The sequence below is a fragment of the Meriones unguiculatus genome, chromosome 1 (assembly GCF_030254825.1).
Source record: "Meriones unguiculatus strain TT.TT164.6M chromosome 1, Bangor_MerUng_6.1, whole genome shotgun sequence".
NCBI classification, from domain to species: Eukaryota; Metazoa; Chordata; class Mammalia; order Rodentia; family Muridae; genus Meriones; species Meriones unguiculatus.
The window spans coordinates 190,648,249-190,664,708 of record NC_083349.1 but is presented as its reverse complement, the minus strand read 5'-3'; the positions used below and the strand labels follow the sequence as shown (position 1 = coordinate 190,664,708).

Below are 16,460 nucleotides of genomic sequence, written 5' to 3'. Positions count from 1 at the left end.
CCAGTTCAGGACACACGGACTGGCGGAGTCTTGCCATGGGAGCCCAGGTTTGGAGCTGGGCTGGGACAGAGTAGTGAAATTCAGTATCAGTGTGGTCAGGAGGGCCACCGCTGCCACCGCTGCCAGGAGCCCTTCCTGGAAGGCTGACTCTTGGAAGAATGATAACATAATCCAGAACCCTCACACACCAGGAAGAGCGTCTAGCAGATAGTGAGATGGACTAGCCGTGCAAAGAAGCAGGGAAAAAGAGAAAGCAGTCAGCAGAAGCAGACTTGTGAGCGGTCAAGCTAACACATAAGGGCCTAGACATAATGATGCCGTAGACATGTGGAAGTAAATGAGCCAGGACTGGTGACACACACCCGGAATCGTAACACCTGAAGAACTGAGGCAAGCGGAAGGCCAGTTCCAGACCAGCCTGGGCTCTGCAGTCCCTTAACGACCTTCCAGCAGAGAACAAGAATCTAACCACACTTCATGATCCAGCACCTAGAGGGGAACTCAGCTGGTGTTGCAGCAGCCTAGGCAGAAAGACAGAGTTCTTGAGCTTTCAAATGGGAGATGAGTCTAAAAATAAAACCAAAAGTTATGGGTGGAGGAGAGGAGGAGAGGGAGAGCCCGCAGAAGAAACGGGTGTGAAAGATGTGAAACACGCACACACAATTGGAGCCCCAGAGGTCAAAAGAGTAGGACAGAAGCAGCAAATCACTCAGCCTCTGAGAGTGTGTAGCTCAATGGACGAGCACGTGCTGGTGTGCTTATTACCGCCATCCATCACCAGCCCCGCCCACCCCCACCTCACCATCACCAGCCCCGCCCAAGCTTCACAATCGGATGAAAACTATCAGTCTGATCTAGTCCAGAAACTCCTAGGGAGAAAAGCGTGGAAGGCAGGAAGGCAGGAGAGAAAGAAAAAGAAACTTTTAGGCCCTCCTAAGTGGGACAGGTGTATCCCCCACTCCTAGAACCCCGCAGTCCACCACTAAAAACAATCAGTAGAAATACCATGTCCCCCGGGATCTCCAGAGCTCACAAGAGCCTGGCCTCTCACAAAGGTAGGTGCACACTGCCTTGAACAACAAAATAAAGCAAAATTTCCACTAGCAAACATTACACAGAAGCCTGTCCCTAAACTAGGAAAGGAACTAAAGCAGCTGTTTCTAATCTAAGGACACAACCTGATCAACAGCGATTCTCTGAGAGCCCCCAAAGTACATATTACTGGAGCGAATCAGGCCCTTCTTCAGCGGCCACACCCAGCTTTCTCTGCCTTTAATGGGGCAGCTACGGAGTCCAATGGACACGGCTGCAACCTGATCAATGCACTCTGGCCAGCGGCTCGATGGCCTCTAATGCAATAGCAATAATTTGGCTCCATTCTGTCAGTGCTGTCTGTGCAGGCTGCCCTGCCTTCAAAGCCATCTGCTGCTGGGATGGCATCCAATGTTTATCTCCATTAGTTTCACCATTGTTGGTAACAATAAAAATCAGGAAACTAATGATTTAGGAGCAGGGTGAGGCTGAGATCGACCTTGGCCCCTTTCCATCCAAAGTGGAGATGACTGGTAGATGGCCATAAATTTAAATTATAGTAAAAGGATAACATACGTTATTTCTCTGATGGCTAATTTTATCAGCTAAATAGGATTGTCACTAAAGCTATCAGCTGTTTTACAAACCACTTCCCATGTTAAAAAAATAATAACTTTACTTCCCTCAGTGGAAATTTTGAAAAACCCAGGTAACAAAGGCTACTGCGCCGAAAAGATGGTGCCGAAGACTTCTGCAGGGCAGGAGGGAACTCTCCAGAAAAAGCCACTGTTGAAGTGGCATAGAATATGGTTCCTGTTATTCCAGCCCTTTGGTCCATTCTCTGAGCTCTGGGCACGGCCTCAGAGGAGAGCAGTTTATACAGAGCTGTGAGCTTTGCTCAGGGTTCTCGACACCAGGTCCAGAGTGAGGCCATGGGATGAGGAGATGGGTTTGCTTTGCACCCAGCCCTCTGTACCCACAAAGCCTGCCCTAGCTCCTGCACATGCACAGAAAGGTGTATCCTACCTTTTCTGCCTTAGAAATGCATAAAGCTTGGGATGAAATTCTCATCTTTTTCTTGCAGAAACTGGCCAAGGAGACAGTCTCTTTCAGGGAGGTTTTTGGTGAATGAATCTGTACCTCCCACTATACAAGAAGGTTATAAGCCCAGCAGCCTCTTTTTATGGGTTAGATGACTGTATAGTGATTCTTTTGGGGCATGCAAGTCACTATTGTCGGCTTCTCGGTATCTTTGAATTGTGTAAGACTTGCCAGTGAAATAAGGAAGCGGGGTCACCTTTCAGACCTATCAAATAAAGACTTGTGACTCGTTCTCCCTTCTTTTTTCTGCACTGCTGGCTTGGGAAGACCCAGGGAGCCACACAATGGAAGGAGCCTGGGGGCCGGATTGACAGTGGGACAGACAGCAACTTATGCTCTGCCCACTGCAACCTACTCTAGTAATGATAAAAAGACAAACATGCCGAGTGTGGTGGCTCACACCTTCAATCCCAACACTCGAGAGGCAGAGGCATCTCTGTGGGTTTGGGCCAGCCTGGTCTACAAAGTGAGTTCCAGGTTCCTCCTGCCTCCGCTGGAATTACAGGCATTTACCACATAGGTGCTGGGAATCTGAGCTCCAACCCCCAAGCACTCACGGCAAGCACTTTGGCAACCCCTGGCCCAATCCTGGAAGTCTGGGGCAGCAGCCAGTGGTACTCCTTGCCTTGTGTGGCCATGCCTTGTGTGGACACCAGATTTCAACATAAAGAAATGACACTGCAGCCTGCGCTGTTTCATAAGAAGCTACACACAGGTCCGGTGCAGCCCATGGATGAGTCGGTCTTCCCATCTGAGAGGGATTAATAAAGCCTAGCCTGCCAGTCTTGGCCATCAGAATCAAAAGCCACCAAGAATGTGACAGTGTGTTTGCAAATAATGCCCACCCTGGGAGTTTCTTCAGGAGTATTTGTACTGTCTGAGACCTAGAGCCTCCACACGTCCTTTAACTAGACGGCTTCCTCACAGCATCCGGGCAATATCAACTCTGTTGGCTTCATCTTTTCAACAAAGAAGCTGATGTCCAGGAATTAGCAGGGGAACAGCTAGTTGCTGGTGGAACAAAGGTTGAAACCAGCTTGCTGGCCACTCCTATAAGCAAAATTCCGGCCCCTGAACTCTGCCGTCCATCGGATGCTTCTCTTGGGAATGGATGCTTTCCCAGTGTCTAAGCTGTACTGAGGCGTACACAGGACCACAGGGCTCTCTCGGCACAAGATACTCTACAGTGATCCCAGACCATCAGTATTTCCCCAAAATCTCAAGGCCAGTGTAGCTGCTGAGGGAGCGGTCCTCTTCCTTGTCATGGGGCCCAACAGAGGGCGAACACTAGCTCCCCATTGCAAAGCCTGAAGGGCAGACAACTGACAGGATGGGGCTCTAGGATGTGTTTCTGAGTTACAGCAAGAGCCTGGGCATCACCGAGCACAGAATCTCAGAAGTGGCTTGGAAGATGACTCAGAAGAACAAAATGCCACGTCAACTGGACCAGCAATCTAATGTGACCTTGATAGTTCAAGTAGCCAGGACTGAGAGTGAGAGATGGAGGGTAGTCCACACTGCCTCCCCAAAGGCCAGCCCAGCTGCCCCTTCCTCTGGCAACTGTGTGTCCATCACAGGGATTAGAACTCTGGCTGTAGTCAGGGAGTAAAGTCAGGAAGTAGACGCCCTCACTGCTGAGGGTGGTGAGAAAAGTGCACACCGGCCTCAGTAAGATACAAAGAGCTGACTAAGAGCTCAGAGGCAAGACGGACTGCTGAGTGTCTTCCCTACCCAGTCCTTTACGTTCCCCTTTCTTCACAGGGGTCTGAGGGATTAAAAAGGTGCCAAGTGGTTGGAAGGGATCGAGAGGGAAACAACAAACTTCTGTCTCCAGACCTGAGCTCTCGTGTGTGTGTATGTGTGTGTGTGTGTGTGTGTGTGTGTGTGTGCTTTTTATCTGAAGTGTGAAGGGCTCCGGGGCACCTGTTCGTGGCCTGTGGCAATAAACAAATGAATCTCTACAGTGGAGAACCCTACCAGCATGAGCTAGGTGGGCAGGCGGCATTGGGCTGACCGTGTGCCCTTCCTGCTCCTGGTGAGAACGGCACCTCGCCTCCACAGACTTCCTTCCAAACAACTATCACCGGGAGAGGACCTGCACAGATCGCAGTGGAAGACCCCTAAAATACACCTGGCCAGTGCCCTCAACATTACCGTGTCTCTGAGACAAGGACAGAGCGAGGCACTGTCACAGAGATCCTGAGGAGATGGGGCTGAAATGGAAGGTGGACCCTGGAATGGACGTAATTTGAATGGAGTTTCAGTATTTGGATCGTCCATGGTAACTAACAAATACAAGATACCACAAGTGGGTATGCATGGAGTCTCCAGGAACTCGGTAAGCCTAAAAGTGCTCAGAAATTACTGTTGTTTTTTTAGAAAGAACTAAGATGTATGAAACCCTGGCAAATATTTCCATAAGTAAAGGAGAGAGCAAAGTAGGACCAACTGCCCTGAGTGGAGAGGAGGCGAAGGTAGGAGGGTCTTAAGTCCAAGGTCAATCTGAGCTACACAGTGAAATCCCCATCTCCAAAAATCAATTTATCAGTCAATTAATCACCAGTCAAAGAAACCTGTGTATTTTACATTTGCAGGTCAGCTTCTGTGTGGGAGGCAGATATGAAGAGATGGAGGGGGGGTGGGCTGAGGCAGGGCTAGCTGGGCAGCAGGTTGGAAATTCTGGAAACACTACGGATTATTGGGAAGTCTGGGCCAGTGCCTGCATGGGCTGCTGTTTGGCCTGTGTGGATCTGTGGCTGACATGAGCAATGTTCTTTTGATCTTTGTTTTGTTTTGCTTTTGTGTTTTTGTTTCTTTGAGACAGGGTCTCATTTTGTAGCTCAGAGCTAGAACTCCCTACTTAGACAAAGTTGACCTTGAACTCACAACCCTGTCTCTGCCTCTGAATGCTGGCATAGGCATGCACCACCAGCTTGAAGCAACATTTTCACTGGCCTAAACAGAAACATGTGCTAAGGAATGGTCCCCAACAAGGTGGGCTTGGAAAGAGGAGAGCATCACAGGAGGGTTCTAAGAGGGTTATGTGGGCAAGCCACTACTCAGGGCTCCTTCTGAAGCAGGTAAACGTGCAGGAGTGAGTGGCCCTGAGTGAGGCCCCACCTGTCAGTATTTACATCTCATACCATCCTTTGAGGATTTTATTACTATCTCCACTTTTCAGATGAACAAAACCAAGGTTCTGTCAGTGCCCAAGCCACAAAGCCACTAAGCAACAGGGCTGGCTTGGAACGAAGACTCTCCCTAATGGCCATTCTTGATCATCCCACACGCCGTCCTAACAACCACAGCTGCCACTCATTCCTTTCAGGGTATCTGCTGCCTGGTCAGGTCTCAAACGCTGCCTCATTCTGCCAGCGGGCTGCCGTCTCTCGCCTCTGGGGAGTGGGCTCCAGCTTTGGAGAGCAGTGGCCTGCTTCCTACTCTCTCTGCAGAAGCAGAGCCCTGCTCCACCAGGCCACACCCACGCACCCTGCTCAGCCCACAGGGACCACAGCTATGTGTCCCTCTCAGCAGCTTAGCTAAGATGACAGGTTTCAGGTGCTTTTCAAATTAGGACAGTTGGTTTCTGTTCAGCGCCTTTCCAGATGCTCCCAACCCCAGATGGGATCCTCTTTGTTTACTGCTCTTTCCTGTACAGAGTGCTCGAGTACCCTTCCCAGGTGGGCAGTGACTTGACCCTGCACGACGCAGGACACAGGCTATGCGATATGGGATACGTGAGTCTGCCTTCAGGGTTTTCTGCGGGCCATGCGGCGAATGTGTGGCTGCCGGCGGCGTGTGGCGGAGCTGGGCCCCCGGTGGGCGCCTGCGGAGAGCAGTGCAGCACTTAGCTCTATCAAGCCGCCAACAGCAGCGCTGTTTTCCTGTTGTCCAGGCGACCAAGAGCTCCCTGGCACACTCTGAGCTGGTTTCTGGGTAACACTTCAGCTGTCCCCTCTCAGTTTCCCAGACTCCCAGCCTACACCCAGGTCAGCGTTCACCCAGGTGATTGCTATCACTGTGGCTTTCCGTCCCGACCTGTCCCCTCCTACCTACCTCCAGAAGCAGCCAGAAAGATCCATGGAAGATTAACACTTCCTCTTTCTCCAGATGCCTCCATCAGCCCAGAACCCCGCCAAGCCTACCCAAACGCTCCTTCCCTAACTCACAGGGGGCATGGCCTCTGCAGCCCAGCTCATTCCCCACTCTCATGCTGGTCCTCCTGCCTGTTCTCTTCCCAAATGGCTCTGCTCAGGTCAGCTTCTCTGCAAACCCTCCCTCACGTGTGTATATATGTGTGCACATTCCTATGATCAATTTGTAGTGCTATTCCACAGATTTCCAAACTTGTCAGCTGTGGGAGTTTGTGGCTGAGGAGTCAAAGGAAGCACTGAACACGCATTTACTGAGCTCTGTAGTGAATGGATGGAGGCTGGGCTGGGGCACAGGCAGAAGCTGAGTGAGGCTGCTCCCTGACTTCAGTCCCCAAGCTCCAGGATCCTGACATTAAAGGGTCCTCAGCAAGGCCAGGACAGAGATGGGTAGATCTGAAAGCATTACCCCTTGCTCCTGACAGATTTGCGTGAGTCTCTCCAGCTGCTCATCTTGGATGGCCTTGGCCTTCTCGTATTGCTGGGTGACCATCTCCATCTCCAGCTTGACTGGCAGGACATAGGCTGGAAGAAAAAGGAGCCATGTGAAGGACTGGCCAGCAGCTGGGCTTGGGCTGGGGAGAGGCAAGCCCAGCATTCAAAGCCCAGACTGTGTGTATGTGTGTATGTGTGTGTTACCCAAAAGCATCCAGAAAGACAGGGGCCACAATCCAAACTCAGTTTCTTCTCTTCTATAGTGACAGAGCCCTGGAAAAATCCAGGTACAACTGCCAAGATAAATGATTATATTTTAGCTACTGTTATAATTATAGGTGTCTGTAAGACAAATTCTGGTAGAGTTGGGGAGCTCAGATCCTGTAGGCATAGGGTATAGCTGAAATGTGGTCTCTTGGTTTATGGAGATAATCTATCAATAAAGGCTAGTTCTGAAGTAGGCAATAGGTAGGTAGGTAGATGACAGATAGGCAGAAAGACAGCAGTTAGTTGAGGATCTCTTTTTGCTCTGTATTTTCTTCCTCCATCCTTCCTGGCTATGATGAGGAGTGGTGGTTGGCACTGGTACAGCCATCTTAGACCATGAAGTGACTCTGGGAAGTGGGTTATGTGCATCAGAGCAACAAAATGTGGAGCTTACACTGAGCAGAGAGTGAGTGTCATGTCACTGCCTAAAGGTAGTGAGTGACACCTGCCACTTTCTGCAGACTTCCCTCAGAGAGAGGTAAGCCCGGGCGGTGTGTAAATCTGTGATACCCTGGGTTTCTGATGCCGATTATTCTATTTCTGAAACAGTGAGATGCCGAGGAGAAAGCCAGGGCTCTGAATATGGGGTCCCTATGATTTCTTAGCTAAGAGTACCTCCCCAGAGCCCCACCCCGGGTGGGGGGCAGTTCTTTAGGCTTGGCAACCGTAGGACCCACAGAAGTTTCAGATCTTGACCATGACCTCTACCCTTTACCCCCTAGGTCTCACACCGCTCAAAGTCCAGCCCTTTCCAGTTCTTCAGACCGACCAGTCACAGGTCACGTGTGTCTCTTGCCACTGTATTCTAGATCTTGATACTCCCTATCCCTGAGAAAAACAATGAGCACCTACAGCCTCCAAGTGGTACCTAACTATGGTTGCCTGAGCTGTTCTTGAGACCAGTTCACACTCAGGGTGGAAAATTAGCATTCCTTAGTTCACCAAGTGTGATCTGGGGAGAAGCCGGTTCAAAGGGGGCTGTCAGCCTCTGCTGGTGAGGAATGTGCAGCTGGCCACAGCTGGCAGGCTCAAAAGGCATTGCTCTTGTTGAAGGAAGAGATATTCCCACTGGAAAGATCCCTGAGCAGAAGGGATGAATCAAATAGCCAAAAAAAGCACTGAGGTTATGTGTGTGTGTGTGTGTGTGTGTGTGTGTGTGTGTGTGTGTGTGTGTATGGTGTCCTGAGTTTCAATCATGGTTCTGAGTAGCATTCACAGTGTGACCCTTTTCTCTGACTTAGTTTCTCCTTCTGTCAAATGAGAAGAATGTGTTGGATGAGCTCCTCAAGCCTTCCCAGACTTCCTAAGTTGGGCTGGCTCCCCCGCATTCTAGTTCAGTGAAGATGCTGTAATGACAAACACGCCAAGCTTGGAAATGAAGCATCGTCCTCATGTTCACAGGTGGGAGGGGAGAGGCTGACAGAAGACCCAGGCAGCCATCCTGCCTGCCTTACACCTGCCAAGCAGATGCAGTCAAAACTCAGGGCTGGGAAGAATCTTTACATCTACTGTATTAGCTCTATGGTGTGTCCTGATAGTCCTCCGAGGGGCTCCCATGGTGAGGAGAGGGAATGGAGGTCCTCCCTGTGCCATTACCCTCTTTACCATGTCCCAACTGACATGTTCTTCAGGCTTCTATGAAAGCTGGCCTTGCATGCACACTGTACAGAGTCCCATCAGAGCTGGGTGTGGTGGTACACACCTTTAATCCCAGCACTCACTCGGGAGGCAGAGGCAAGTGGATCTCTCTGAGCTGAGGGCCAGCCTGGTCTACACAGCAAGTTCCAGGACAGCCAAGGCTACATCTTGAGACTGTGTCTCAAAAACAAAACAAACAAAACCCCCAAACTCCCAGGTAAATAGTTGCATGGGATGGGAAGCGGGCGCTCATGTGTTAGTGCGGACTATGACTGTGCGGGTAGTTTCGGAGCAGCATGCTGAGGGGGCAGGGTGGACGTGGCTTTCCCAGTCCTGTGTGCCCCCCCCCATGGACTGTAGCGCTCTGAGGCTCCTGTCTCAGCTACATCCTCTGCCTCCTTACCCCCTCTCAGGATACTCACCATCAATGACCCTCTTCACCCGCCAGATTCGAAACATGATGATGAGGCTGATGGCATCCCAGGGGCTCCTGGGTCCGTTAGCCACAGTGGACGCCACCATCGGGGCCAAGGACAAGATGATCACCGCCCCATCAAACACCTGAGGGAGGGGTGGACTTCAGTGTCCCAGGTCAGGCTGTGCGTCAGGATGGACAGCAGCCAGCAAGGCCACTGCTGCAGGCCACCTTCTCGAGGTAGCCTGAGCCTACCAGGTGTTCACGCCATCTCCTGCTGTTACTCTCTCTGAGGCGGCCCCAGCTCCTCCTCCTCCTGGACATGGTCAAGTATTCTTTGCACTCCTTACAGCCTCAGCCCTCCTCCAGGCCTGTATCCCATGTCCTAGACCCTGGGCAGAGACTGAGGGGAATCCTTCACTGACAGGGTGGGAGCTGACGGCCACAGGGAACTCTCTGTGTGTGCATGTCAAGAGTCCAGGCCCAAGGTATCACCTCACAAGAGGAGGGTGGAGCAAGGAGAGGAGGGAGGTAGGCTACATGATTAAGCCTTGGCCTCTGACTTGCTCTGTGCTTGCCCGAGAAAGGCCTTGTGTGAGCCTTTCTGAAGCCAGGCGCTCTGTGTAGGCTCCCAGGTTTGGGCCCGAAGAGGGTGAAATACAGAGAGGAGAGGAAGGAAAATGCAGCAGACACCAGCTACCTAAGCTTAACCTGTCCTTGGACCCCTGCACACCCCTGCCGGGCGTCCAGCACTGTAGCGACCTCCCTCATGACCCAGCCCAACTTCCTGGAGCAGAGTGGACACCCAGACCAGCCAGGCGTCCACCCAGAGTGGACACCAGAAGAGTGCCAGCTCCTGTGACTAGTTCACCACCATGGGTGATTTAGAGTAGATTTATTTGTTTTAAAATACATTTCAAAGGCTTTCAGATTGGTTCAGCTTTAGCTGTATATGTTTTGTGAATCTCAAGCTAAGTTTTAAAGAAAATCCTGTGATTGGAAAATGCCTGGGTTTGCTCCCTTCCAGCCTCCACTTCCTCCCACCCCACCCAAGTGGCACCCCTGTGGTCAAGTGCATGCTGGCCAGAGCGGGCTCTGGGTAGATGAGACCTTTCCTGGCCTCTAGGGCCTGGGCACAGAAATTGTTCATACCTCTATTTTGTTTTCGATGTAATCCCAGATTCCCAGCACCACAATCCGTAGAACAGTCTGGGGGCAAGTTTGAAAAAGAAAAGAAAGAAAAGAAGAGAAAAATTATTGTTCTCTTGCCAAAGAAGTTTCCAGAGCTCAGATCTGGAACCCTGTCTCCACGCTCAATAACAAATAAAGTTGTTCCCATTCCCTGTGAGGTCCTCAGTCAGCACAGCCTCCCCACCCCCAATACAAGAGCCCAGTACCAGGACAGTGGTGGCCTTGCCTTCTGTGGTCCCTCTGTCCTCAGGCCCAGCCCCTCCACCTACGCACTGCCCCCTCGGTACCTCTTATGCCAGGTTCACTGAAATCCCTTCAGCACGGACAGAATTCACTCCAAATCCCTTGGAGAGGATGGTACTCAAGACCCTGCATCCCTCATCGGCATCCTCTTTCCCCTCCTGCCCCTCCACTTGCACATTTGCAGACTCTCTCCTGTGCCACTCCAGGAGAATGGATGCCCTCTTCTGGCCTCCATGGGCGCTGCACTCAGGTGCACAAAACCAAACTCAAGAGACATACACATAAAATAAAAAGTCTTCGAAGTGCCAGGTGCTAATTCCAGCACTTGGGCAGGTGGATTTCTGTGAGTTAGAGGCCAGCCTGGTCTACAGAGTGGGTTCCAGGACTGCCAGGGCTACACAGAGAGAAACTCTAGAAACAAAACAAAAAAGTCTGTGAAGTGACAAGTATCTTTTGAGAAGGGTCACAAGGACACACCACTGTCTGTAGCTTATTCCCCCTAAATCCCCAGCGATAGGGCTGGTGACCCAGGAGACCGCCTCATCCCAGGGTCCAAAGGGTGCAGCCCCAACCAGACACAGTAGCTGACACCCGCGGGGCCCCTGAGCTCCAGCTGACTTCACTGTCCTCTCGCTGGCTCATTCTGGCATTAGACTCCCAGCTACTTTAAAGTGATGCGTTCAAGGCTACAGAGTAAGGCAAGGGCCAGTGGGTGTGTGATTATGTGTCTGCCAATTAAGGGTCTGACATTGACGGAGCACTCACATTGCCTGGAGCACTGTCCCAGACCTTGCTGAACAGAGAATGAGCAAGGCTTACTTCCAGAGCTTCCAACATGTAAACACTTTGAAGCCTAAAAAGTAAATGATCCACTGATGTCCCACCTCTTCTTCCCAGGCAAAAGCGAAACTGTGGCAACTTGTCTTCAGCCCGATGCTGCAGTGAAATCCCCGCCCCTACCCCCAGCGTTCCCAGTGAGTCCCTGAGGCTAGAGCCCTGGAGGTCTTGTTTGGCTCATGTTGACAGGCAGTCTGTGGTGCTAGTGATTGCCCTGCTGAAAAGGCACTGTTTCCAGGACAACCCCCTTCTGCCCCTCCTACCCCTCACCCCTGCTGGGCTTTCCTTCCATTTCCTTGGCTACATTTTCTCAGCTACATTTGCAGGTTTCCTCCGCCCACACCAAAACTGTCTCCCTGGGCTGTTGGCTCTTTTTAGTCCTTGCATATCTTGGCTTCCCCCACCCCTAGTTCTCTGAAGCCCTGACTCTGTCTCCGGTCTGGATGTGTCTCCTGATTATCAGTGCAAGAGCAGCAAGGGGACATCCCTGGCCCCTCACTGACTAAGCCAGGCCCTTGGAGCTCTCTACTTCCTGTCCCTGTGCCTTACCATTCCTGTCCATCCTTTCCATCCAACCGCTGGCTCTGGTTAACTCTCCATTCTGACCACTACCTTTTGGGTTCAGAGTCTTACTCCCTTTCAGCCAATCATCCTCCTAACTGCTCTTCAAATTCCCTACCTGTCACCCTCCATCGCCGACCCTGTCCTCAAAGCGTCATCACGACCTCTCTGTCCCAGCAATGCTCACTAGCTACAGGGCATGGGTCTCTCCAAGCCTGTACCCTCTCCCTCGCCAATGCGAGCATGCGAACGAAAAATCCTGACTTAGCATTTGGGTTAACATTTCAGTTGTGTAAATCTGGTCTCTGTGACTGGAATACATGGAACAGCAGGAATCATCTGGTTCGTGACAGCCTGACAAACAGTCATTAAATCATAGCAATTTCAGATAAACAGGTTTCCCAGTGAATTTATAAAAGATCCCTCAACTCAGAATCTTTTTTCTATTTTAGTGTCTCTGGTCTTGATTTCTTTACTAGGCATCACTATATTGTGTTTTAAAATGCTTTGGTATATTAAAACACACACACACACACACACACACACACACACTTGAAGAAAAAGGAAACAGCGGTGAATTCAGTTCTCCTACAAGCCTGTAGACCAAAAGAATGGCAGGCATGGTTTTGGCACTGGTTGACTGTCATGGCGTGAGTTGCTGGCTGTTAGTAGACAGATAAAAGCTCTGCACTGTTCTCCAGGAAGATGACACCCAAACTGTGTCTTTCCTTTTGAAATAAAGATGAGAATAAGGATGGGGAAGAGCTCAGTAAAATGCCTGACGTGCAATCTGGGAACCTGAGTTCAGTTCTCAGGAGCCAGGCATGGCGTTTGTAATCTCCGTGTTGGGGACGTGGAGACAAACAGATCCTGGGTACATGGGCCAGCCAGCCTAGCTGGTAAGTCCCTGGTCACCGAGAGACCTTGTTTCAAAAGAACAAGGTGGACTGCCTACACAGAACAACTGCCCCAAGGCTGTCCTCTGGCGCCCCTGTGTGCACACACCTGGTGAGTTGGCCATCTTTGTGACTGCAGACTTCTGCTGAATGCGAGTTACCCTGTGCACACATGGATGCGCATACACAGGTGTACATATCAAAAAGGTAATATTTCCTAAAGAATAAAAGGGTTTCTGAGATGTCAGTAAAATAGGGTGTGTTGATACACATTATTTGATTAAGTACATAAAACCAGGCAAACATGCTCTATGTTAACCGGGGCATTTCTACTTGGGTCTTATACTGAGAATACACTGAGACATGTTTGAATTTACCTAATGCACCTAAAAATTGCCTGGCAAGACAATGGAGTTGATACAACCCCTGTGTTGCTGAGAATCGTCCCACTGCAGCAAAGAACCTGAGAGGAAAGCCAACCCTCTCAACTACAGCTACAAGGCCTCTTCCCCTAAATCCGCAGAGCTGATACGGAAATGGCAAGTGATCCATCAGTGTGACAGAGTCAAAACCTGAGTGCACAGGGCGAGGAAACCCGCGGGAACACTGGCTAGCTCGGCAGTCTGGAGTGCGCAGGGCAAGGTCAGGGGCTGGATCTGGGAGCTCTTCTCAAGTTTACAAAGAACAGTTATTTAGCAGGTCCCTCATGTGAGCCAATCAGGACGCGCGCTCATGTCTCTTGAGGTGGGAGGGGGACGGGCCACCGGGCCTGGATGAAAATAGCAGTGGTTATCTGTGGTTGATAGACTATGGGAGGGGTTTGGCTTCTTATTTTGGCATGTTAATGTTTAAAAACTGATACATACATAACATCATTCTTATAAACAGTAAACCAATTTTTCTATATCAGACTATTCAGATAACGGGACTGCTGGATGCAAATGAGGCACACGCAGTTATCAAGGCTGTCTGTTCCACGGCCTCCCAGCCCCTTCTTAACATAACCCCGACGGCCAAATGTCAGGTCCCATTTGTTTCTAGGGTCAGGGCAGCAAGGATGTTTTCCTAAGAGAAGGCTATGCAGCTCTCCATGCCTAGGTTTATTTCTAGCCTCAGAGATACAGGATGGATGGACGGACAGACATTCACTGCTGTTTTGCACAGCACAAACCCTTCCACTGTTGTAATACATGGTCCAGAAACCTGGTGAGTTGGCCATTTTTGTGACTGCAGACTTCTGCTGAATGTGAGTTACCCTGTGAACAGCCAGCAGCCAGCAGCTCGCTTAGAACAATTATCTTCACATTTGACTGCCAGCTCCAAAAGGGTCATTGTCAAGGTCATGGCAAATCAGAAAGTAGAAATGAAGAGTAGTTTCTCAGAAACATATTTAACAGATTCATTCCTTCAGTGGTTGGGGCCACATGCCCAGCTCTGTGCCAGAAAATGAGGGGAGACAGTGGAACAGAATAGGACTTTCATCCTGTTTCTGTGCACATGAAGGCACAGAAGAAATAACAATAATAATATAGTTATTATATAATACATAAATATAGTTATATTATTATTATTAATCCAGTGCAGGGCATAGCATGAAGGTAGGATGGAAAATTTCTAGAGATATCTAGAATCAAGGCAGGCCCTCAAGAGCCTCAGGACCTAAGAGCTGCTCATGGCATCTCCATGGTTCATCTGGCTGAGCCTTTCAAGGGCGCTGTCCGCTCTACACAGGCAGGCGGGCACTAGAGAGGGACGCACAGGCTGTGGTGGCCACAGGGGCCAGGTCCAGAGCCTGATTCTCCCACATCACTATGGAACATGGAGAGGGTAAGAGAAGACAGTCTCTACCCTAAACTCCGAGCAGTGGCCTCCCCTCTGGTAGGGTCAGGAAGGCAATCCACATTCTGGGCCAGTTCCCTAGGGTGAAGCTCATGAAACAATGTTCAGAGACGGGCAGTGATTTGTCCAAGGCCACACAATGTCTTAGTGGCTGATCTAATCCTCACACAGACACCTAGAGTAAGCAAACTTGATCTTCATCACCACACACTCTCTCACCCTATCTGGTGACTGAGGCTCTGGGGTGCTCCAGAGACAAAGCATGGGCAGAAGAATCCCTTGAGGGTCCAAAATCACTAGGAGGCTGCTGTCAGAGAGGCGCTCCTACAGCTAATGTCAGAAGACACCTGCCTGGGGCTGGTAAAATGGCGCAGCAGCCAAAGGCCCTTTCTACAAGCCTGACAACCTGAGTTCAAACCCCAAGACCCACATGTGGTAGAGAGAACTGATTCAGAGGCACACACTCCTTCCCTTAAAAAAAATGTAAATTTTGTAAAAGCTGATGACTGATGCGCTGCACCCATACGAGAGAGTATTACTCAGACAGAAAAGGGAACGGAGTCCTGCCCCACACCGTAGCATGGACCAATCCCACAAACATGCTGCTCAGTGACAGAACCCAGACAGACGCGTGATAGTACATGATTCTGATTACAGGAAACATTCACAGAGGTAAAGAGTAGATTTGGGCTGGGGCTTGGGAATGCCTGCTAATGGGTGCGAGGTCTTGTTTGGGAGTGAAACTGCTTCCGAACTAGCTGGAGGCACCAGCTGCGTTTTGTGTATGTACCAAATTGTATACTTGGAAGAGTTAGATCATTCACATGAGAGCCGGATCAGCCAGCAAGTGCTTCTGCCAGCCTGGGAGCACAAGCTCACATCCCCACCAGCCACGGAATACCTGGTGTGGTATTGTTCTCGTAGGACTGGGGAGGCAGAAACCAGAGGATCCCTGGGGTTTTGCTAGCCAGCCTAGACCAGCTGAGTTGGTGAGTTCCAGGGTCAGTGGGGGAAGCAGCCAGCAGCCACTGCACAGCTGTCTCCTTGAGGCCCCGTCTACCGGCCTGTTGTGGTCTCTTCTCCCTGAGATGGAGCTCAGGAAGCCCCGAGAGCTATTGCAAGCACAGGAAGAGGAGCAGTGGGCTCTCTGCCTCCAAGTGGCCAGCTGGGACTGGTCTCCACCGAGGGCAGGCTGGGCTTGGGAAACCTGTTTGCACAATCCTCATTTTGATTCTAAAGACTCTGCTTATCCTTGGTGTCCAAGGTCACGTGGGAACATGGTGACTATGACCAGGCGCCACAGGGCCCAGGAAGCCTCGTGGGCACACTCTCCCCTTGGGCCCCTGTTGGGACTGCAGCCCACTCTGCTTAAGGGCACCCACTCCTGCTTATACTAGAAGACCCCAACTCACTGTTTGAAGTGTGGCCTAGTTGAACAGATGTCCTTGAACTGGGCTCAAGCCAGACTCACAGTCTTGTCCTAGCTCTGTCCTGTGAGGCCGGCCCAGGCCGAAGTGGTCCAACTTCCAGAAGCAGCCTCGGAACTCAGATGTTAAAAATGGGGCAGTGGACAGGCCACCCGGAGGCCTGTATCTGACTTTCCCTGGCGGGTTTTCTCCACCCCTCCAGGCCTCAGCTTCATAACTGTAACATGGCTGCCATCCTTCCCTGAGGCTCCGTGGAAACTCGGGATGGAACGACACTCAGAAACAGGCAGAGGGCCCTGGGGCTGCAGCAGCCCTTGGTGGCTCACCCTTGTGGAACTTGCCTGAGTAACACAGCCCTCTTGCTGGCCAGGGACGGCTTGCCATGACCTCTCAAGAGACCAAGAGCCAAGAGACCCTCCTGGGTATG

At 50.9% G+C, this 16,460-nt stretch overlaps 1 protein-coding gene across 2 annotated transcripts in view; it reads right to left on the bottom strand.

Annotated features, from left to right (window-relative positions):
• Positions 1-16,460, bottom strand: part of Tmem266 (transmembrane protein 266) — a 103,498-nt gene that overhangs the window by 13,489 nt on the left and 73,549 nt on the right. For both annotated transcript variants that reach the window (XM_021656237.2, XM_060374206.1), the window contains 3 exons: positions 10,192-10,248; positions 9,047-9,185; positions 6,694-6,809 (listed from right to left, as the gene is read on the bottom strand). In XM_021656237.2, coding sequence (XP_021511912.1) covers positions 6,694-6,809; positions 9,047-9,185; positions 10,192-10,248 — 312 coding nt within the window. The remainder of the gene's footprint in view (positions 1-6,693; positions 6,810-9,046; positions 9,186-10,191; positions 10,249-16,460) is intronic.